This window comes from Equus quagga, chromosome 1, assembly GCF_021613505.1.
Source record: "Equus quagga isolate Etosha38 chromosome 1, UCLA_HA_Equagga_1.0, whole genome shotgun sequence".
NCBI lineage: Eukaryota > Metazoa > Chordata > Mammalia > Perissodactyla > Equidae > Equus > Equus quagga.
This window is the reverse complement of record NC_060267.1, coordinates 178263053-178287082: the sequence shown is the minus strand read 5'-3', so window position 1 is coordinate 178287082 and position 24030 is coordinate 178263053. Positions and strand designations below refer to the sequence as shown.

At 33.2% G+C, this 24030-nt stretch overlaps 1 protein-coding gene across 2 annotated transcripts in view; it reads left to right on the top strand.

Annotated features, from left to right (window-relative positions):
- PLOD2 (procollagen-lysine,2-oxoglutarate 5-dioxygenase 2) overlaps positions 1–23772 on the top strand; it is an 87528-nt gene extending 63756 nt beyond the window's left edge. Inside the window, exons 8-20 of one of the 2 annotated variants that reach the window (XM_046677124.1) lie at positions 4026–4127; positions 7218–7343; positions 9043–9164; positions 10603–10707; positions 12526–12651; positions 14352–14493; positions 15644–15706; positions 16680–16793; positions 19386–19451; positions 20510–20614; positions 21792–21938; positions 22045–22170; positions 22339–23772. In XM_046677124.1, coding sequence (XP_046533080.1) covers positions 4026–4127; positions 7218–7343; positions 9043–9164; positions 10603–10707; positions 12526–12651; positions 14352–14493; positions 15644–15706; positions 16680–16793; positions 19386–19451; positions 20510–20614; positions 21792–21938; positions 22045–22170; positions 22339–22494 — 1500 coding nt within the window. In that variant the 3' untranslated portion in view covers positions 22495–23772. The remainder of the gene's footprint in view (positions 1–4025; positions 4128–7217; positions 7344–9042; positions 9165–10602; positions 10708–12525; positions 12652–14351; positions 14494–15643; positions 15707–16679; positions 16794–19385; positions 19452–20509; positions 20615–21791; positions 21939–22044; positions 22171–22338) is intronic. The other variant, XM_046677132.1, reaches the window with a different exon arrangement.
- The last annotated feature ends 258 nt before the right edge of the window (positions 23773–24030 follow it).

Below are 24030 nucleotides of genomic sequence, written 5' to 3'. Positions count from 1 at the left end.
GATCCTATTATATTTTCTCTGACATAATCCTATTTAGTCTATCTTCCTACAATTCTATTTGGCAACCAAAACTGAAGTAAGCTTTTTATGATAAAAATTATATTTGGTATAATACAAAAATTTGAGAAAAGATTATATAAACAAGTATTCAACTAATGCTCATACTTTATTTAATAATGTTACGTTAAATAGAGGCACATGAATATATCACATTTTCTTCTGTGTCCAGGTTAATGGGGAAAGAAAGTATATTACTCTTTACATACAAATTTTTCTTTTAACCTTCATAAAGGTGAAAAAAAATTTTATATGAGCTTCTGTAAGTTAATTTTACTTATTATTTTATTTAGCAAGGGATGATTATAACGTCCATAGTTTTGAGACATAATATTGAACTAAATGGTATAATATGTAATTCACTTTTTCATTTAAAAATATGCACATAATCTGTAAATGATAGATTGTTTATAGTGTGTTAATAGATCAAAGTATGTAGCGATGAGTTTATTTCTTACTTTCTCTAAATCTCGTGCTATTAGGAAGAACAATTTTTAAATTATAAGTAATTTAAAAAATCACATATAATCCCACAACCCTCCCATATTGTTTTCATTCACTGCTGTTTTCAGTTTTTATGTCCTTTCAGTATGTATCTGTGAACATTCATATTTTTCATTTGTTTTCATAATGATGTATAAACAACTTTCTGTTTTTTAATGAATATTTTGTTTGAAATATGTTTCTGCATTTATTCTACATGATTATTCTCATACTGGTCTAGAAACAATCTAATATAAATTAGTTTTTAGATAGAAACTATAATTTCTGTTTTTAAGCTTTACTTTTTATTCCAGAAGCTTATTTAGTGTTAGTACCCCATCATAAGATGCTTATTCTTATACCTAACCTTTTCTTTTAAATATCAGATAATATACATCTTAAGGTAGTCATTATGATATTGGTGGTATTTCTATACAAATAGAAGTTAGATCAAATCACCTCATTTGCACATGAAAACAAATCATTTCTGAAACTAATTTGATTTGCAATAAAAATAGGGATCTTAATTTTTTGCATAAAACCCACAATATTAGGGTCACTATGACCTTGAATAATTGAATGATTTGAAAATAAAAAAGAAAGAAAGGAAGAAAAAATTTGGTTGGAAAATTTCTCTGCCAGTGAAATGACATCATCCTTGGAAACATTGCGGTATTGTGAAAGAAGGATCAGGAAAGTACTACCACCTAGTAGCTGGGACAGCCGAGAACAGCCTAACGACATAAACAGCCTTCTGCACTTTCCAAAGCTGCCAGCAGGACTGTCTGCAGTTTTTAATGGAGAGAACAGATGTAAGGGAGGGTGGGGGTGGTGGATAACTTCTGCCTGTGTGGTGAGAGATCCAAAAGAGGGAGGTTTCCCGTCAAAAGTAATGTTTTTAAAATGTCTTAATTATGTATAAAAATTGAATTGAGGCTAAAAAGTAGAAAGCAGAAAAGTTACAAAGTAAAGTTTTAATTTTGAAAACTCAAAGTAATGCCTTTTATGCTCTAACATTTTGAAAAATATCAATCATTTTCATAGTCACATAGGGATTCTAATAGACTGGTAAATAATTCATGAAATAAATATTTAATTTTTTATAAGATTTCTGAGATGAGGAAAGTATAGTCTTTATATATCCATGAGAATTTTAGATATGGCCAACTATCTGGGGGATTTTCTTCTTCTTTAAAAAAAATATTTCCCAGGATATTTTAGACAGAACTGTATATTTCCCTCTGGGCTTTTTAAAAATCTCTTTTGGAAATAATGCATAATGAAGTATCCATTTTCACATGTATCTCTTTATTTTCTTCCTTCAAAACCATAATCTTTTGTAGAACAAGAATGATTAAATTAATGTTTGCATTTGTAATGTGACAGCAGTAAAATTTTTTGTTTTTATTATAGAGGCACATTAAAATGACCACATTGACTCTTGAAATGTTATTAATGAATGCCATAACTACATATTTCCTGCCTTGTAATTTGTTTCCTGAATTATAATGTAATTCAAAAGAAATGTGAGTTACTTGTCCATTACTTCTTCTTGTGTTATACAGATTAAATGTAACTATGTCTACAATATCTGTATTACACAAAGATTTTCCCATTGTAATTAATGCTGTACTTATTTTACCAGAATTTTTTCAGTTTCAATACAATAGAAATATCTGGATGGAATCCCAGATATATGTGTGGAATCTGGTAAAATGGTACTGGAGTAATTTACCTCATCTGTTCTATACCTTAAGATCTCTTTTAGAGTCTTAAGAAGCTAGAAGAATCCACTTGTCACTTCTATGCATTTTGACTATCATATGTAATGGATAGACATTTTTTCCTTTGAGTTCATCTCACCTTTCCAATGAAGAGTTAATGATTATATAAGCATAATGAGGATTAGAGGTGCTTCCTTTTAAAAGTAATATAAAGTCACAGCCAAAGCTAGTTTGCTACATGTTCACTGTGTTGAGGTGAAAAAATGTTTGTGAAAAGAAATAATAAAAAAATTAAAAAGTATGAATGAATGTTCATACTGCTATAGATATTAACATTGCAGTATAAAGTAATTTTTTTTTAAGTAAATCAGCAGAATTTTCCTAAAAATGTTCAAACTCTATGGATATACGAGATTCATTTGAGGGCTTAGAGGATATCTTATAGTGCTTCCCTCTCCTCCATCCATCTTCCCTCATCCTCTCCTTCACCCAAAAGATATGCAAGGACACAGATTTTACAGGTAAAATGAATGCCAATAGATGGTTAAGGACAAGGGGAGATAGGTCACAAAGGAAATCCTCTGAGGATCCGAAAGGGGTAGGTGGGGAAGCAGTGTTGTACTTTACTGTTGATAGGATCTATGGGGTGGCTATAATTAGGAGCTTGTTCTAGATCTGTTTTAGTCTGCAAACTTTCTTTTCCTGAAGTCAGTACCCCTTATTCACTGCCAGAAAGCATAGTTTATTATAGGTAGCATAGTTTTCTGCCTTTTGGTGATAAAGTTTGTGCAATATTTGTTTTGTATGGTACTGTTGGTAAGAGGTCACACTGTCACTGCCCCATTCACTGTGTCTGTGCTGAGCCTTTAAACATATTTATCTTGTTATTAAATTACTGTTCACAAGATGGTTTTTTGTGTTGTTTTGCCAGTAAGTCTCATTAGCCCACTTAAATCTGTGTGTTTCATTGTTTGACATATTTTCTTAATTGTCTTTTCTGGTGTTATTCCTTATATAATGAAATAAATGACCTTTATTACTTTATGCATTTTTTGGCATTTCTAGACAAAGTTTGTCCTGCTTTATGATTCATAGTCTGGAGAGAACTTTGTTCAATATGTGCATGTAGGTGATAAATATTAATAGAATTATTAAAGGAATATACCCAGTTTACATGTTTATAGAATGAAAGTGATACCAAACATCTTAATCTCAAGTTCATGTGCTGATGCAAAATAAGTCAATAATTGAGACACATGCTTGGAGATGGAGAAAGTTTTATTCAAATTGGCCAAAACGAGAAGATGGGAGGATAGGTTCTCTCAAATTCACCTAAACAAAAGATGAAAGCAAGGGGTTTTCATAGAATGTAAGGGGCTTGGGAGGTGGAGTTTTGGAGAAAGAAAGGGGAAATCCATGTTTCTTTCACTCCAGATAAGCCCCTGGGCAATCAGACTTCTTGGCACCAGCAGCAGCTGGGGGCTGGTTATCTGATGGTTGGAACTTCCTTAAAGGCATTCTTTTTCTTCTGCAAATCAAGCTGATAAATCCTTGTGACCCTTGAGTCACCCTTCAGATTAAACAAGAAAACAGCAAATTAACAAGATTAACTTCTTTTTATTTGTGACTGTGTTAGGAACAAGGTCCAAGGGTAATCAAGCTCTTATTGAGTATTTACAGTAACCCTCAGGTACCTGAGTTCAAAAGCACATTGAGGGGAGAGGCTGATTTTTGTTAATACAGTTTTCCTTCATTTACTAGATTCTCCTGAATTATTTTGGAAACTATGTACCTAATGCGTGGACACAGGATAAGGGCTGCACTCTTTGTGAATTGGATACAATTGACCTGTCTGCAGTAAATGTAAGTGGAATTGACTGTGTGTGAAATGCAGTAATAAAAAGTATATTGTCATGAAATACAGTGACTTGTGGAAAAAAAAGGGCACATTATTTTATAGTTTTGATAAGAGGGCAGAGAATGGATTTATAAAGCTAAAATAGGATGACTCAGAAAATTGTTAGATTGGTGTATTTCTGAAATGTTTCTGAAAGCAAAACCATCTAATAATCTACCCCCGTGAAAGGGGCGTGGTTTTTAATATTTAACAGCCTGCTGTGATTGGGTATTCTTGTTTTGTTTTACTCTGCTAACTAGGTCAAAGCATTAAGGAAAAACAATGGTTACAGTGCTCCAGCGTTTGTATTGACTAATTTTGTCTGTGTTTGATTTTCAAACTCGATGATTTAAAGAGTAATAAATGATTATATAACTAAGGACTGTTTTAAGTATTTTACATATGTAACCCATTTAAACTTCACACAATCCCTTAAAAAGTAGGTAGTACTGTTGACTGAGTTTTACAGGTGAGGAAACAGGTTTATACAGGTTAAGTAACTTGTTGAGGGCGCACAATGTTTTTAAGTGTTGGAGGTGGGGTTTAGATTTAGGCAGACTGGCTCCACACCCTGTCTTCTTGACCACTGTGCAGTTTTGCCTGGATGTCATGTACATATTATATACCAGGCACGGTGCTACTTATATATATTTTTCATAGACAATTACAGCTATGGCTTATCATTTATGCTTTGAGGTTAAATGAGCAATTGGAAATTATTATTATTTGTCTGTAATACATTTTTATACACTCTTCTTCTGTCATCAGCCAGAGCAGAGCAGTTTTAGGATATCCTATAGTAACATTTTTCTTCCAAAAAATTGCTCTTATATCTTAGAAGACTTTTATGTGTATGAACAATTGGAATCCAGGTATGATTTTGTCATTAAGGCTGATTCTTTCCTTCAGTCACCGTAGGTTTATTGACAATCTGCAGCATGCCAGATAAGTAGAACCCATGTGGGCAAAAATAAAATTCCCAGTAATACAGCTCTGGGAACTCCTGGACCCTCACACGTACAAAATACTCTCACTGTAAAACACTAAAGCTCCTGAATTAAATAGTTTCTGTTCTTATTACTGTCTGAAAGGAGGATAAAGAGTAACTTGTGCACATATAGGAGCTTCTGAATAGAGCCCTATTTTACTTGAAAATAAGACTTTTTGGCCAGTCTCTCAAATAACAAACTGAATGTTTCCTCTCTGGAAAGAATGCCAGAATATTTCTGAATGAAGCTGCATCATGAAGATGTTTAAAAGTCATCTTGATCTTTTTTGCAGAAAGTAATATTGTCCTCTGGAGGGAGAGTTAATACTTTCTGTTTGGTTCTCATTTTCATAAACTTTCTGGTGCAAAGATAGAAAAATATTTATATTAAAATGTTTTTATTTTATCTTATTTTTTGCTATTTACATGCTATACAGGAAAGCCATTCTATTATGAAAAATAAATTTCTTGTGTTTCATATGTGTAGTTATTATGCAATAGAGATATAAAAATTAAAATTATGTAGGTAGTTAAGATCTCAGGTCTACCATATTGTTAGATGTGGGCCGTAGACAAGGTTCTTTATATGTAAAAACAAGAGTGGCTGTCTTAGAGGGTTGGGAGGTGGGTTAAATCAAATTATGTATTTCTCTATATGTTATTTTATATGTATAAACTTTATATATGCGTGAAGTGCTAAGCCTTCAATAAATGTTAACAGTTGTATGGTTGTTATTGTTGGCATGTAGGAATGAATTTAGATTGATAATGGAGATGTAGCATATTGAAGCCCAGTTCTTTACCTGCTAAATTATGTGTTCTGGGTTGCTTAACTTCTCCAAATCCCATTTTCCTCACGTGTAAATTTGGATAATAAATAACTTCTAAGATTATTATGAAGTTTACATGAAATGCATTATCTCATTTGGTAAGGGGGAGTTTTGATCCACTTTTTACTTATTTCCGCTGTTGAATTGAGAATTCCTAGAGGGTAGATATTTTGTCTTTGTTTGTTCATTTAGTAATAAATATTTGGGTGAGTGCGTGGATGGATAAAGAAGCGCAACAGTCTACCAGGTGTACTTCAATGCAAACAAATGTGAAGTTATGATCCAGAAAACAGAGGAATGTGTGAAGTTCCATGTGTGAAAAGATGGGGGAGGGGTACCTAATTCAGCATTTAACGTATGTGGTACTTTTAAAAATCTTTAATCCTTAAATTCAGGCTTTGAGAAATGGTTTTAAAAAGGCCTTATAAAGAAATATTTCATGGAGTTCTGTAATAGCGCTATTACATGGTCATTCACTTACCTTTCTGTCCTCCCCAACCGTTTGTAAGTTTTTCAAGCCAGCAACTTTCACTCCTTTTTCTGTATTTGTCACAAGGACTGACAAATAAAATGGGTATTTCAGAAGTTTTCATGCAAGGGATGAAAGATAAAGTGTTCCCCAAAACCTACTCAAACAGGATTTAAGAAAGTATATGAAAATAGGAACAAGAAGATACAATATATTAGTGAAAGAAAATAGCTTTCTTTATATATAATATAATAATGAAGTTAAATGAGATTTAAGGAGATATTCGATGATGGAAACAAATGTTCGAGTCCTTCATGATTGCTTTATTTGAGCTGCAAATTAACAGCTGAACTTCCAAACCATGGAAACAAAAAGAGAAACACAGTTAGCATTCTGGCTTCTTAGATGAGGCTGTCAAAATAGATTCAGATCTGCAGGCAGTTTCTTTAAGGACTATCATAAAGGAAGTGTTGAATGGTAGAGTAGGCAATATCCTTAATTACATCCATATCATAAATATGACAGAGAGTTTCCTCTTCAAATCTAAGTCATAATACCGAGACAAGATTGAATAAAATCACTTTGATGTTAGGGGTCAACAAAAATGTATTTCAAGGGTTAGAGAATTGCCATGGGGCCATGCAGATTCAGCAGATTAATTGAACTGACATTCTAGTATAGTTTATGTTGTGTTGACTAAGACTTGATTAGCATTTAAAGTAAAACCACACTAACGATAACTTTTTTGTGTGTTTGCTATAAAACAAAGGTCCATCCAAATGTAACAATAGGTGTTTTTATTGAGCAACCAACTCCTTTCCTACCTCGATTTCTGAACCTATTGTTGACACTGGATTACCCAAAAGAAGCACTTAAACTCTTTATTCATAACAAAGTAAGTATTTGAAAAATGAATATTTTATGTGAAAACTATTTTTGATCTTCTTTAGAACTATTTGTTATTATTTATGTATGTCTAAAAAAGTCCACTGGGCTAAATTCAGTGGGGGAATTTTGGAGTACTTACTACTGCCCTGCCTGTTTAGAACCTGAGGATTTTAGAGTCCAGAAACTAGTATCATAATATTGGGATGAACCACATGAAACTCAATTTTTTGTAAATCAAAAATGGTTGATTATCAGCCATTATTTTCCTGTGGCTCAACTTAATATATAATGAAGAGATGTCAAAGCGCTGTATTTGGGTTGCTTTTGGTTAGTTCTGGTACTTTCTTTTCTAGAATTAAATTGTTTGCAGCATATAATAGTACCATAACATCACAACTTGAAATTGCTTCCAGATAGAGTATTGTTTTGATTAATCACACATCGGCATGTTCTTCCCCAAAAGACTGTGATATTGTCATTTCCTTCAAAAATATTCAGAACCTCCCAAATACCTCCCACATATAATCTAAACTCAAAGACATTTTCCCTCAGTATTTTGCTTGCCTCTTTCCTGTTAAAACAGTTGGTATTTAACATCAGCTAGAAAAACTTACTAACTGTGAAGTTAAAGTCTTTAAGTTAAAACTTAAAAGCTGTGAAGAATGCTGTTTTCTCTTCTGTCCTAATACTATTTGTTTAACATTGTTTTTTCTTCCTAATGTACATGTCAGCTAATCATTTGCCTTTCTCAGAGAATATTTTAAATGTGCAAAACACTAGCTAAAATAAGTTTAAAAGGTTGAATCATTGAGCATTTGCTTTGGAAAATGCGTTGTAATATATGTACTTAACGTTAAATTGTTTTGTTTTTTATGTATTGTGTCTGTTATTTGTATTTTTCCTGCTTTCGTAACACCTACAACTCCTTGATCATAGGAGTTTTTGTCTTGTCTTCTATTTAAAGTTAACCTATGCAGCTTTTATGTGATAAGTAGTTTTAACAAGCTGTGAAAAGTTTTCAAAACTACTTAGTGAGACTAGATACATAAAAAGCTCAGAAATGCTCTAATGATGGATACAGATAATCTTATCTAAATTTTAGCACAGTTGAATCACACTAATTTGATGGCTTTTATGTTGACAATTTTCCCATTATATTTCCCTGTCAAAAAAATGTTGTTAAACTTTCCCCTCTTTTTGTAAAAGCACAATTTTATTTATAAGTTTCTTTTTTAATCTCTGGCTTTAAAGAATCTTGTGATATTTATTTTATAAAATATGATTATTTATATTTACAACTTATATTAATATATTAGATTTAATAGACATTTTTTATGAATATTTTACAACACATGTCCATTCTCAGGCCATCAGTTATATTTTCTCTTGAGTTAGAAACATTTTATAGCACCCAGAATTTAAATATTTATGCAAGGACTTGTCTAGGAGTAGATGTTAAAAGAGTTTTGAAGTATCTTCTCTTTAAAAAAATATTGATATGTATCTATTTTAGATTCTTATGTGACATTTAGGTGATATTCAAATGTAACATGTTTAATATGGTTATCATTTTGTCTGTAACTGAGTGAGTATTAGAATTGTGGAATTTACAGCTTTGAATATGAACCCATCCCTACTTATGAATACTTCGGTCATCTTACTCTCTTATTTTCTCACTAATTTTCTATTGTTTAAATATGTTACAGGAAGTTTATCATGAAAAGGACATCAAGATATTTTTTGATAAAGCTAAACATGAAATCAGTACTATAAAAATAGTAGGGCCAGAAGAAAATCTGAGTCAAGCTGAAGCCAGAAACATGGGAATGTATGTTTTAATAAATTTAAATTGAACAATTTCTACTAAACAAACTTTAAAAAAAAAAACTTTTCTTTAAAATTAGTACCCTAAACTTAGATGTCTCAAAAGTGTGTGTGTGTGTTTCTGTGTGCATGTGCAAGAGCGCCTCTACTGTTAGACTATGTCTATGTTTGTGTATATTTTCATGTAAAGGGCCATGGAATCTATTTACGTTTTTCTTTTAATGACTAAGAGTCAACAGATTTAATCAAACTATTAGTGAACTTCAGATCAAGATTAAAGAAAAAGTACTCTGACAAATGAATAGTATGATGATGTAGCAGTGATTTAAATGTTTACTATCTGAAGGTTGTGTGTAGTAAAAATGTGTGTTTCAGGCTGTGGGGAACAAAAGGTATTCCTGCTTTCTAGTTACCTACTGATCTAGATAATAATGTAACACTCAGAAGAAATGTTTTAGGTCCTTTGTTTAGCCCTTTTAATACTTCAGACAGATTACTGTACAACTCTGGTAATAGTAAAAACCAGCATTTATTTGGTGAATGTTAATTGTATATGGCAGGCAGTGGGTTAAGAGCTGCTGATAAAAGGTTGATAAGTCATGGGGACTTCTCGTCAGGAGATGTGCTTATCTCACACTGTGGAAGCGCAGGGCCCAGAGTGACGGATACTGCCTGGTGTGGGAGGTGAAGGGATGGGCAGGAAGACAGGCCTTGGAAAAACCAAACAGATGTTACTACTAATGGTACCATAACTTATTCACTGGAGAATCCCTTGGGTCCACGTTCAGAACTCATTTTTCTCTAATTTTTTGCACAATTTTAACAAGCTGTCCTGCCTAGTCTCCTGTTTGACAGTTGCTGAGAAACAAGTGTGGTATGCAGATACACGCTGGCAAAAGCAGAAAGTGATAACTGGGACCAGCAGTGAGGGAGGGGAGCTCAGAGAGAGAGAAGCCCCAACATGGAGGCCATGGTTCCTGGGGGCGTTTCATGGGTCACGAGTGGTTCATTGCTTGATGTTCCTGACGCTGACGTGACAGGCTCTACCACGAACAGCCTGCAGCACAGCCCGTGTCCCCTAGGAGGCAGGGGAGCAACTATCTCAGAACGAGTCCTGTGCAAATCAAGTGTAAAAAGTCTTAATACCTGAAGAATTACACACTTGTATCTCCAAGATTCCCTTACAACTGAGTTGTTGAATATCTACGAGATTTTGCCCTGTGTGTGTGTGTGTGATTCCAGCGTTGGTGTGTCTGTGAACATCTGTGTTGATAAATTGACCGTTTTGAAATTTAAGACAATATTTATCTTTTTGTTTATCTTACTATTTTGATTAGAAAAGTATGTTAGAGAAACCTTGTTTTACATATAAGCTTTATGTTATCATTTTTCAACCAGAAAATATTCATTTTATCTAATTCTTATTTCTTTTTCCATGTCAGGGATTTTTGCCGTCAGGATAAAAACTGTGACTATTACTTCAGTGTGGACGCAGATGTTGTTTTGACAAATCCAAGGACTTTAAAAATTTTGATTGAACAAAACAGGTACTGTATAAAATTCAGTGTTGATTTATTTTTAAAATGATAATCATTTTCTGCATCTACATGGACACACTATAATTACTTATCTATGTTTAACAAATTGAGGAGACCCACACCTAGTTATTTTCTACACCTTATTAACTTTCAGTTCTAGTTAATTAGTTTTCTTTTAAAGGAGTCAAATAGAAAGAACCTCATGAAAATTAGAATTATTTAATATTAGTTACAATCACAAATGCAATGTTTGTTGGGCCTACTTTTCTGTTTAACGTTACATGAAATCATGATATATCTGATACTAATAAAATTTGGAACTGCATTTTTCTCTGTAGATAATTTTAAAGTAAAGTTTCATAAAACTTCTGACCTAAAAGGTTATTGCAAACAGAGTTGTAGTTCTTAGAATTTGAAAGAAGTATCAGAGGTACAAATTATTCCACAGCCAGATCTGTGGTTTTATTTAATACTGAACTGATTATCTCTGGGCAGTATCTGTTTTCAGTTAACTGAGTTGGAATGGGAAAAAGACAGTGCCTATACCAGCTTATAACAATACTAATCTTCACTTGTTGATACTGCTACTACTGATAATAACATTATTAATACTACTTAGAGCCCACCTGTAACAAGTGCTTTTTAAGTGCCAGGTATTCTTCTAAGTATGTTTACATATATTAACACAGTTATTTTGCGTAACAGATAGAATGGTTAACAGCGAACTGTTAGAATTACAGTTTTTATTTTGCTGAGTAAAATCTATGAGAACTCTATTATGCCCTATTAACCCACCCTATATATAATATGATTGTGTTTTTTTGTTGTTTTTGAGGAAGATTAGCCCTGAGCTAACATCCGCCTCCAGTCCTCCTCTTTTTGATGAGGAAGACTGGCCCTGAGCTAACATCCGTTGCCAATCTTCCTCTTTTTTTTCTTGTTTTATGTGAGCTACCGCCACAGAATGGCCGCTCACAGACGAGTGATGTAGGTGCACACCCAGGAAATGAACCCAGGCCACTGTCAAAGTGGAGGACACCAAACTTAACCACTAGGCCACTGGGGCTGGCCCACGAAGTAGTCTTTTTGTGGAGAATAGTTCATCCATAGACTTCCTCTTGGAGGAGTTGTGGAGTTGTGTGAGCTTTTCTTAAAAATTGTGTGACACCACTGCAGTTCACTTCATTTTAAAAGTAGTTCTAGAGGAACCTCAGATTTTGTTTTTCTACAATAGTTAAAGGACCAGAAAAATACTCAGTGTTGCCAGGGCTAGCACACCAGTTTTAAAAGTTGTTAAAAAAAAAAAAAAGGAAACATACTTTAAAGTAATTCAAGACTTAACCATAAGAAAACTGGCCTATTTACAAATATGTCAGCCCATCTTGATTCATTTTTTTATTCAGCAAATATTTATGGGATGCTTTACTGTACCCGGGATTATTATGTCTTCCCAATGACAATGAAAATATTTGATTTCCTTTAGTGTAATTTCTGAAAGACTTAAAATAATTAAAGAATTAAGGTAGTTTCACTCTTGGCTATAAGTAAGGTACTTTTACAAGTTATTTTTATACTTTCAGTAGCATTTTCAGTTACGTTTTCTTTTTGTTACTTTTTTTAAGGAACATCATTGAAAATCAGTGTACTTACTTAAGAGAAAACGTTAGGAAGAAATTCCTCTTTTTATTTTTTTTTACTCTTAGGTTTTCAGACTAACTACATGTGTGTTAAATATGTTTTATATGTCATGCTAAGATCAAAACACATAATTCTGTGGTAATTTAAAAATAAATAATTACCAGGATTTGGTTTTCTCTCTCTCTTTAGGAAGATTATTGCTCCTCTTGTAACTCGTCATGGAAAGCTGTGGTCCAACTTCTGGGGAGCATTGAGTCCTGATGGGTACTACGCTCGATCTGAAGATTACGTGGATATTGTTCAAGGAAACAGAGTGTAAGTTGCTTGATTTAATCTTTTAATGGAAAATACCATAATCTAAAGACATGGTCTTGTTAGTATCACTTAAGTTGTTTTCCTATTATCTCTTTTCTTTCTGTTTAGTGGAAATTTGAAAACCTAACAACCACTTGGGATCCTGAAATACTAGTGTAAAATTAATATTAAAAATTATTTTTAAAGTTCTAAATCTTCAAAGGAACGAACTCACTGTGGTGGGAAATACTAAGAGACAATATATGGTTACTATAAGTAGCCATCTTATGGTTAGAAGAGTAATATTCTTTAGTCAAAAGTTTGGAAAGGGAATTTAGTTTAGTTAATTTCTTTATTGGCCAGGATGAAGGCTGTTTTGATCACTTTTAAAATTCATAAATGAGCAAATAAAAACAACACTAACAACTCAAACCTTCCAACATTTCCTGTTGTAAGAGGTTTCTTTTTGAAATAGCTAATATTCTGCTTTAAAGATCAATTTCTTCACCAGTATCTGATTTCCATTTCCAGAGCTTGAAAATAATTTACTTGCTACAAAGTGTGTATATGACTGATAGTTTTTTTCAGAGACAACAGTTGATATTTCAATTGTGATTACTTTTTAGTTTAAAAAATAGGGTTTTTTTGCTAAAGTAGTGTTAGGGAAGAATGTCATTCTTTTTTTCATCAGATGATGGAGCTGAGTGAATCAGATGTTAAGTCGTTTACCTAATTTCTCAGATATATCAGCCCAAGTGAAAAAGGAAAACATTCTTTCATGACTAAAAATATGTGCCCTTAAACTTAGAAAAAACCCCACACACTTCTTGTTGAACAGTTCAGAAGGAAAATGATGATTTGCTTGTGAAAATAGTATTAGTAAATTTGAATGATGTAAATATGATAAAGGCTTTCTCTTAGGTGCAATTAAGAAGCATGATAGCTGAGAAAATGTTATGAAGATCGTATTCTGTTGTTTTAAAGTCCTTTAATTGTTTCTGGGATGATTTGTGTGGGCCATATGCCTGATAGTCTCTGTGGGTAGAGCAGAAATAAGGGTTCACAGAGTAGAATAGAGAATTCATGTTTCATTTCAGTTGCTTTAGGCGCTGTCATTGTTGTCTGAAGTGTAAGGAAAAGGATCAGGTGGAGGTTTTTGACCTAGTTTATACAAGAATACACTTCACATATAACAGCTACAGTGTTTGCCAGTTTCCGCAGTGTAAATACTTTTATCGTGGCTGATTTCAGGCTTCTGATGTGAAGACTCTGGGTGTAGACTGGGGAAGTGAAACCAACGTCAGCTCTGGGGAGCCAGTGTGAGCTGGCTCTAGCACACTACCGATTGTATGTGATTGTTTTGGTATCAGACTGCTTCATCTTAAATGGAACCACCTTCTGTACAACAAAATATTATACTCTGTAACAACTAAGTGAGGATGACAGCCAAAATGCCAAACAGATATCAACCCTGAAATGAAGTTTATCTAGGGAGATTGTGATTTAATCTCAGAAAAACGTAGTATGTACCAAGTAATCTCATATGTATATGTATATTTACGTCAAATATGAGTAAATGTGGTTGGATTTGTGTGTAATTTGATTCAATAAGTTATATATGCAAAATTTTAAAACATAAAACATTTATTTTAAAAAGATAAAAATAACCTTAAAATATTTTGTATTTGTGGTATTTTGGAATATCTTCTCTTTACTTTCAGAGGGATATGGAATGTCCCATACATGGCTAACGTGTACTTAATTAAAGGAAAGACACTCCGATCAGAGATGAATGAAAGGAACTATTTTGTTCGTGACAAATTGGATCCTGACATGGCGCTTTGCCGAAATGCTAGAGAAATGGTAGGGTATAGGATGACGGCTTGCTTGAATGTTCTTATAAGATGGCTTGCTTTCCCAGTTGATATGTTATTGTGTTTTGATGCCCTTTTTCTTTCTAATTTTTAAGTACTAGCCAATTTTTTTGATTCTGCATTGATAAATTGGGAACACTTATGGAGAATAATTTGTGAACATTTATCTGTGGAAACAATTAGAAAAATGTTAGGTTTGGTGCTTAGGCTAACTCATAAGCAATAGTAAGATTTCAATAATAAACATAGATTTGTTAGAAATCAGTTTTGTATTTTTAAGAATTCATCTTTACTCCCATTTGAAATTCTATACTGAAAACTTGACCTGATTAAAATTAGTTAGATAAACCCCAGGTGAAGTGATCATTTACACATTTAAGAAGAACATACTTTTGTTCTGAAATCAAGATCCATATTTTCTCTATCATTATTAACTCCACACTCTTAAAAAGCTGGTTCTTTACCACTAAACTGAAGAAGGGTTGATATATTAGTATATTTAATCTATATGAAAAATTAATGATACATTGCTATTCTACAAATATATTTTCATTATAAAACTAAAGTGACTGTAGAAAATGTTTTTCAAAATGTATAAATATGTTTTAAAATGTATTTATATGGTTTTGTGTTTTAGAAATGATTGGGCTATTTTATTCAAATTTAAATAAGCAAATGTGATTTGGGGAAAAATCAGAAAAGTTGGCAAGTATTTTTTCTTAGTTTAATAAGGCATGTGTTGTTTGAATATATTTGTTTTTCCTACAAACCTGTGTGCACTGTTACATTGAATATCCTCAGTACCTGTGACTGTTTTTTGTGCTCATGTTTGGCTAATTTGACTCAACAGCGCATCCTGGAATGGCCTCTCTTACACATTTTTTTTCCTTTGTCTTAATTTTGTGTCTAATGAAAGTTCTACTAAGGAATGAGCTTGGATTTATGTTTGACCCAAAACAAAGAAAGGGCTGGAGATGTTTCTTTCTGTGCGCTCTAAGCTTTGCTTGTCCTGCATGTTGTCTATGAAGGACATTTCACAATGTCAGCTTTTGATCAAGGGCTGCTGTTTTGATTTACCTAAGAATACCTGAGAGAGTGGGTGTGCAGGTCAACTTACCCAATGCTTCTCTTCATTTTAGACTTTACAAAGGGAAAAAGACTCCCCTACTCCGGAAACATTCCAAATGCTCAGCCCCCCAAAGGTGTTATTTTTATTTATTTTTATTTATTTAATTAATACTAGATATGGTATATTGCCTAACAGTAAAGTTTCTTTAAGAGTCTTCTTTCCATTTAGCTGGGTAAAATGTTGGTAGCCGTTGGTTCTTAATCTGTATATATGCTTGTCTGTTTGTGTGTTGGGGGTGGGCATTGTGTGATCGTCAACTCTTAGTTCTTTGGGCTGATTGACATTTTATGATTGACAGATGAGAAAGTTAAACCCAAAGGCCTTTCTCTAGTTTGTGTTTTTTTAAGGGAGAGAAGAGGTAGAAGTAAGCATAACGTACATCTTGATTAAAATGAGATTTGGGTACTCTTCATTAATTTTTTTTTTATTAATAACTAACCCTTTTACCATTAAAACAGGTACAAAAAGAAACAAGCTTACTTTAGGGGCGTTTGCCACATTTATTTGGTTTGGGGCAAGGATGTGAGACTGATTAGCCGCCTTATAATGCACGAATAATTTGTGTGTTCAGTTTTTAAACATCAAGACAATAAAAGTATAAAACAGACTGATGAAATAATACTGACATTTGAATTCTTGCTTAAAAATGTGATGTCTTCTTTGAAAGGGAAAGAAGCCAAAAGAGGTACAATTCATTGCACTTTGGTGTCTCAAAAATATTTCTGCTTTCAAACAGGAGTTTTTTCCCCGATGTCTACATCTAGGATCAATGAGAAAGGGACAAAAACAGTCCATTCTTCCTCTTCTTTTCTTCAGTTGAGTGTCAGTGCTATCAATTAGTTTTGTGTGGTGTCTGAAGTCATAATTGCAATTTTATTTCTTTCATTGTACATCATGCATGTTTTATATGAAAAATAAAAATGCATGTTCATGAATGAAATATAAAAGTTGAAATTAATATCTCCTATGTATTTTTCCTATAGTTAAATATATTTTCTTGTACTTTCTTCTAAGATTGTTAATACTATTATTTTTTTGGCATATAGGGTGTGTTTATGTACATTTCTAATAGACACGAATTTGGAAGACTATTATCAACTGCTAATTACAATACTTCCCATTATAACAATGACCTCTGGCAGATTTTTGAAAATCCTGTGGTATGTATTTCATACTCAACTTCATTTATTGCTTATTTTCCTATAACTCTAAATGGATGTAAATCAATTGGATTAATAATGTGAAAATGTGGTAAGAGGCTTTAAATTTTTTTAATTATATCTTTTTAAAAAAGATATATAACTAATTATACTTCATGACCTGTAGAGTAGATGTAAACTTCACCAAGAACTTTTTTTTATTAAGACATATGTTAGATTTGGGGAAGGGAATTATCAATTTCTTTGATCTCTCCCAGTGTTTCTATTTTATATATCAAAAGCACCATCAAATTTTTAATCACAATTTCAGAAAAAATGTTTACATTTTTAATATTTTAACTTATAGCAATATTACATTCTTATTTTCAGGAAGAAAATTCAAGAAGTTAGTTTAGGAAAATGCATTTTATTTTGTCATTTCGTTTATTTTTTATAACAATTCTGTGAATGTACACTAAATATAGCCAGAGAAAATTGCAGAGATTTAGCATATAAAGAAAGTTTTAGGTTGAGGAAACTATTTCCTTTTAAAATCTAAAAAAATTATTTCTTTTCTTAAACATTTGAATCATACAAGATTTAACTCTTTTTTATCTTACTGAGACCTGTTTTCTCTGGTCAAGTTAGCACATTTATTCAAGGGGAAATGCTCTCTTGAATAATCATCTCTGTGATATTGCTGTTTATGGTTTTCCCCTTGTCAATAGTAAATGTTTTAAATTACAGAATCTCAGTCCACCTGCCCAGAATTGCGTTTTATTTTGTAAGAGTAGCTGACATCTGAGAGTAGTAAATGTAATGGTCTCAGAATACTTGTTGAATAGAAAAAGAATACTTTTTGACATTTTTATATTTTAAAAGTACTTCTGTTCCATTTTAGCTGTATATCTTCATCTTTCATAGGAACTGAAAAGAGGCGTTTTTTTAATGATGAGGGTGGCATTACGTATTTTACTTTGGCACTGAGTCTCTTGGTATTTTGAGTGATAGAATTATTTGATTTCTTGTGTAATATTAGCTTCCTGAAAAAATGTCCCAAATTATATCCTGAACTGTAGACATTTGTGTAAGAATTCAAATCTTTGGAGAGGATGCAATGAAAATATCAGAAGTAAGTAGGAACTACTTTTCTTTCTGTGGCTTTGCTTTGTTCATTGGTAAATTAGCCTGATCAATATGACACATGAAGGATACCCAAAGGAGAATATTTAATGATTATCCCATTATCAGAACTCCTCAGAAATTAGTAAAGTCACAGTGTGCTCAATGATACAGGAAAGGTGGTCTAAAATGAAAAGATAGTATTAATACCCAAATTTAAGTTCTTAGGGGCCTTTTTCTTTAACTTCAAAAAATCAATAATGGTGCATAGGAAAAAATACTTAGAGAAAGATGCTGAAATGTTATGGATGATTATTTGCTTCTAATTTTTTCTCATATTTTGGAATCAGAAAGCTAATCAATATTAGAGGGAATAATGATAAAATACACTAATTTGATCCTTATAATTATATACTATGTGTAAATGGAATTTATTAGAGAATTTGAAGATAGCTTTGGTTCTTCCATATCGAAAATGTCTGAGCTGTGTATAAGCAGGGATATGCAAAACTGAGAATGGCATATGTGTTATCAGGGCTCCCCTGAAATTTGTCCTCAAAAAGTACATTTCGGACAGATGTTTTTTGAAACATACTTTGATTGGAATTATCTTGAGTCCATATCTCAATTCTTCCATGCTGGCTCCCTATATCTGTACTTTGTAAAGAGAAAATTAAGAATTTTGTTCAACAGTCTAAATGCATTTAAGAAGAGATCTTTTTGGATACTGAATCACCTTATATTTTAATTTGAAGTGATTTAATTTAGTCCCTAAATATTGGGTTTTGAAGTAAAACACTTGACCCAGGCAAAGGATTCCTTTGCTGATGTTGACAAAAAGTGAGATATCCTAATTGTGTGGTTTGTGTGTCAGAGATTGGTCAAAGAGAAGATTCGGGTTCATGAATTAGCATGAGGAAGAGCTGTTTTTCAGTATATGGTCTATACCTTAATTCCAGTAACTAAAAGAAGTGAAAGTTTTATTAACCCCGTATTCATTCTTTGATACATGTTAAAAACTGAAGTGAAGGCAGATTTTAAATACGTTAACAAAATTTGTTATTTTAATGTAATTCATTATAAAAGTATAAGTAAGACCCTAGGAGATTAATTTGCTGATATTCAGTAATACTTTTTGGTAGAATTTTATCATCTTTTACTTTTAAACACCCATGTATTTGCCTACCCCTGCGTATATGCATAGAATATAGAATACAAATCTAATCACTATACCATTACTCAAGTTTTAAAATCCTGAGGTATAAAACTTTATGAATAAAAATTTTGTGTTTCATAGAAATATGTGAGCATACACAGAACAAGGCAAAGATTAAAAATGTAAACTGTGGTTTCTGAAAATTCCTGTTTTGTCCACTACACAGTCGTTTATAATTTGAGCAATTTCTAAAATGCATGTATTTTATATTTTCTACTAAAGTACTTATAAAAAGGTATTTGCTTTAATCTGTGCAATTGCTTTTTTTTTGGTAGGACTGGAAGGAAAAATATATAAACCGTGATTATTCAAAGATTTTCACTGAAAATATAGTTGAGCAGGTTTGTATTAAGAATTACTATGATATGTAGAGCATTTTTGCTACATTTCCAGAAGGGAATATTGTTAATGCAGTATTGCTGTAGCGGAGGATGTTGTGAAAGTGAAGAAACTGTCCTTTAGGTAAAATTCATGTGACTTAATTACCAGTTTTGCAGCCTTAAGGGTCATATAGTTGTAAAAATGTAGAACATGGAGATTAACAATAATTTTAATATCAGCCTTTTTTAAATCAGCTTCCCAAATGTTATAGCTTTCTCAAACCACTAAAAAAAGGGGACCTTTGGCAGATCTTTGGTGTAGGCCTCTTCCAAAGAAAGTTTATCTTTGAAAGAAATTGGACTCCAAGAGTCTCTCCTCAGGTGTTTTAAAAAATGAACTCTATTTTAGATTAGTGTTCCAAACTATTGCTAATACCTTATTTCAGAGAATATAAGGCATCTTTGATCCTGCGATGCTCCATTGTTTTGTATACTGTGAGAAAGAAAAAAAAAGATACTGCCAATTAGACTATGACTTAATGTTTTGTAGTCATTTAGAATTTTTTATTTTATGTGTACCAAAAGAGCTATTTTAGACTTAAAGCATCATAGTCCTGGGGCTCTGTATACATAGTAACTTTTCATTTCAATGACAAATCATAATGTAAGTCATTTTAAAAGACATTTCCAAGGGCAAGTTAACTCTACAAGTGCACCACCAACTACGTGCATGTGTGCACACACACAGTGAGGGCAGAAGGAAAGTTTGTCTGAGTATGCACACAGTGTGGATTATGACCACAGCACAACGGCTGCCTGGCCAACTAGGACTCTAAGACACATCTTGATCTCACAGATGTTAAAATGCAAAATAAAGTCTTAGAAAGCATTAAAAAGAGAACCCCCGAAACTAGTATTGTCTATAGACAATCATGTCAATAATTTTGGGCAAACTTCTTAAATAGACATCCGGAAGTGAGATGAATATTGAATATTGTGTCCTATTATTTTTGAAATATCATTTATTAGTTAAAAGACACAAAATATTGCTCTCTTAATGGTGATGCCATGTTTTATAGCCTTGTCCAGATGTCTTTTGGTTTCCCATATTTTCTGAAAAAGCCTGTGACGAACTGGTGGAAGAAATGGAACATTATGGCCAGTGGTCTGGGGGGAAACATCATGTAAGTTGAATTTCACACAACTGAAATGTGTATGTGGGGTGGGAGGAGGGGTAAATATTTAGAGAAATGAGAGGTGATTTGTCCTTTTTGTCATTCATGTCTGAGTCCTAGACCTAAATGAATGGGCTAGCCAAGGCTGCCAGGAGAACTCTGTTTTTAGTCTAATTCTACCACTAATTTTTTAACATTTAATCTCTCTGGGCCTCAGTTTCTCATTTGTGTGTGTAATTTCACTGGATGGTCCCTAAGGGTCAGTGTCCCTGGGCTGGAAATGGTAAGGTAATACCTGTCTTTACTGTGTGAGATTGTCCTTCTCCAAGGCCAGTTTTATTCTCTGCATTTTCACAGTGAGTTATAGTGAAAATACTAAGACAGAGCTTATCTGGTTGACCGCCGAAGCAGTTTTTTGTGTAAACCTAAGAAGGAGAAATGTTTGAATGCCTTCCGTGTAATTCGATTTTGTGTTTACATTTAGTGCCAAAGACTTGGCAGGAAGTATTACTGTCTGTGGTTCAAACTGTTTCTTTTCCTCTGAGAACTCACAGATGCCAGCTCCTTAACAATACCAAAGAATTTACATGGAATACTGTGGAATATTACTGCCTCTGCTCAATTACATAGCCAAGCTAGTTGGCTGATCAGGGAGACAGAAGTTCAAAGTACAAGGAAGAATGTGAAATCAGCATGTTGCAGGCAGGGTAGTGACACGCAGGCATGAAAGGACTTTGGGTGCCAGAAAGTAGAAGTGAGGAGCAGAGCAAGGAAAGCTTGTGTTCAGTGGTAGTTCGTCCAAGGGCACATACGCTGAATCTATGCCCATTAAACAGCTAAGGCTGCTTGAAGGGTCACGGTAAAAAACTCACTTTTCAGGGGTCACAAGAGGGCTTTGGAAATCCATTTTATTTACTTTATAGTCCGAGCTCCCATATACATTAAATAAGTAGGAAAGGAGTCTACTGACTTGGCAATGCTTTGCTTCATCATTGATACATTTGCAAAGCCATGTTGTCTAAGTGATTTTGATAGTTTTGCAATTAAAGCAGATGGTACACCATAATTGAACAACTGTTATTTTTATTGTCTATTATGATCTTGTGGTTGAAAAAAATTCCAAGATAATATAAATGTGAATTGCACGTGGACCACACTTTTATGATGTCATTACTGTTGTTTCTAGGATAGCCGTATATCTGGCGGTTATGAAAATGTCCCAACTGATGATATCCACATGAAGCAAATTGATCTGGAGAATGTATGGCTCCATTTTATCCGGGAGTTTATTGCACCCGTTACACTGAAGGTCTTTGCAGGCTATTATACGAAGGTAGTTATCCTCCATGCCCCTGCCTACCGCCTACCAGGTTTACACAAATGGGCAGTTTTATGTTTTTATTGATAAGCAAATCCATTGGTTTGCTTTGCTTTTTTAGGGGTTTGCGTTATTGAATTTCGTGGTGAAATATTCCCCTGATAGACAGCGCTCTCTCCGCCCTCATCACGATGCGTCTACGTTTACCATCAACATCGCGCTCAATAATGTGGGAGAAGATTTTCAGGTAATTATGGCTTTTACCTTTTATATTTTTCACAAGAAATAAGTCATTATGAAAAAGCCTTTGCCTTATTTTTTTTAGATTCTACTTACATGGCGTAATTTGAGTTTTGCCACTGATAAAGAATTAAACAGAATGAACTGATACATTTATTTGCTCTGTCTCTTTTAGGGAGGTGGATGCAAATTTCTAAGGTACAATTGCTCTATCGAATCGCCGCGGAAAGGCTGGAGTTTCATGCATCCAGGGAGACTCACGCATCTGCATGAAGGGCTTCCTGTCAAAAATGGAACAAGATACATCGCAGTGTCATTTATAGATCCCTAAGTTATTTACTGCTCATTGGATTGAATTTTCTTTTGGAGTGGATGACTGGCATGAACGTGTCTTTGAAAGATGTGCTTGAGAAGTTGAGAGGAGTATTTAAATAACTGCAACAGAACAGCTTCACGTTGGGCCAAACATTTGAAAAACTTCCTACAAAAAATTCTTTGATATTTCTTAATGTCTGCTCTGAGCCTTAAAACACAGATTGAAGAGGAGAAAGAAAAAAAAGTAAAAGCAAATATTTATTTCTGTGCCTTAATGTCTCTGAAAATAATGACAATTTTCTGAATTTGTGTTTCAGTTGATAAAATATTCAGGTACAAATGTACAAGTGATGAATGAGACTAATAGTATTTTCTTATTAAAAGCCTGGGAAGAATTTTATTTATCAACTTGTAGACAAAATGAATATAAATGAAAATTGGCAATTTTTGAAACATTGGAAAACTGGGGTTCTAACTGAATTTGTATGCAACTAATGGTGTAAGTACTTTTTTGACCTCCTACGCAGGTACTTTTTACAGTAGTTATTGAAGGAATACAAAGATCAATATTACACAGTGCTTTTCCTCAAGAAACTTAGTACAAAGCATGACTGAGGCCCAGATCGAGTTGGAAACGTTTTTGTTTAGATTGTGCAACAGATATTTTTTGCATTTGTGTTCGAGATCAAGCCCTCTGTTCCTTCAGAAGACTTTTCCAAGGCGGATTATGTTAGGGAGATATTAGATTTAGGGAAGCTTTCAAGCCGTTCCGTTTGTTAAAGTACATCAAGTATTGACTTAAGATCAAGTGTCCTTCAGTCAAAACAGGTTGTTTTTTTTTTTTAATTCTAGAAAATAATGAGGAAAAAGAAAATTTCATTGAGATTAGTAGCAGCATTTTATGATTTTTTAAAAAAATTTTTTAAGTACTTGAATTTTATATCAGGAAAATAAAGTTGATGAGCCTTTCTTCTTCCTTTTGCCCTTTGTCTCTCTCCATATTCTCTTTAGGGAGAGTCTTCCCTTTTTGTCTTCCCAGCATAATCTCCATTCTATCCTTCTTACTCTTTTCAGTACCTTCCCTTTATTCCACTTTAAAATATTCCCCAACACAAAAAAATTTGTGACTTGAGTTTTCACCATTTCTCTGAGTAAGGTTTAAATATCCTTATTGTAGCTACTGTTTTTAACTTAAAGGTTAAACTTGAAAAAAAGGTCTAAGTCATGGTGCCAAGATTCATTTTTCTAACACCATGTGTTAGAAAATTATGAAAAATAAAATAATTTAAAATAAGTTTCTGTTGTCTTCTTTATTATTGGTGATTTGTCTTTAGAAGAGAATTTATTATGGAGTAGCCTGAAGGAATATCTGGATATAATAGGCTATCATTTTTTAATTTTTTTTGAGGAAGATTAGCCCTGAGCTAACATCTGCCACCAATCCTCCTCTTTTTGCTGAGGAAGACTGGCCCTAAGCTAACATCCGTGCCCATCTTCCTCTACTTTATATGTGGGACGCCTACCACAGCATGGCTTGCCAAGTGGTGCCATG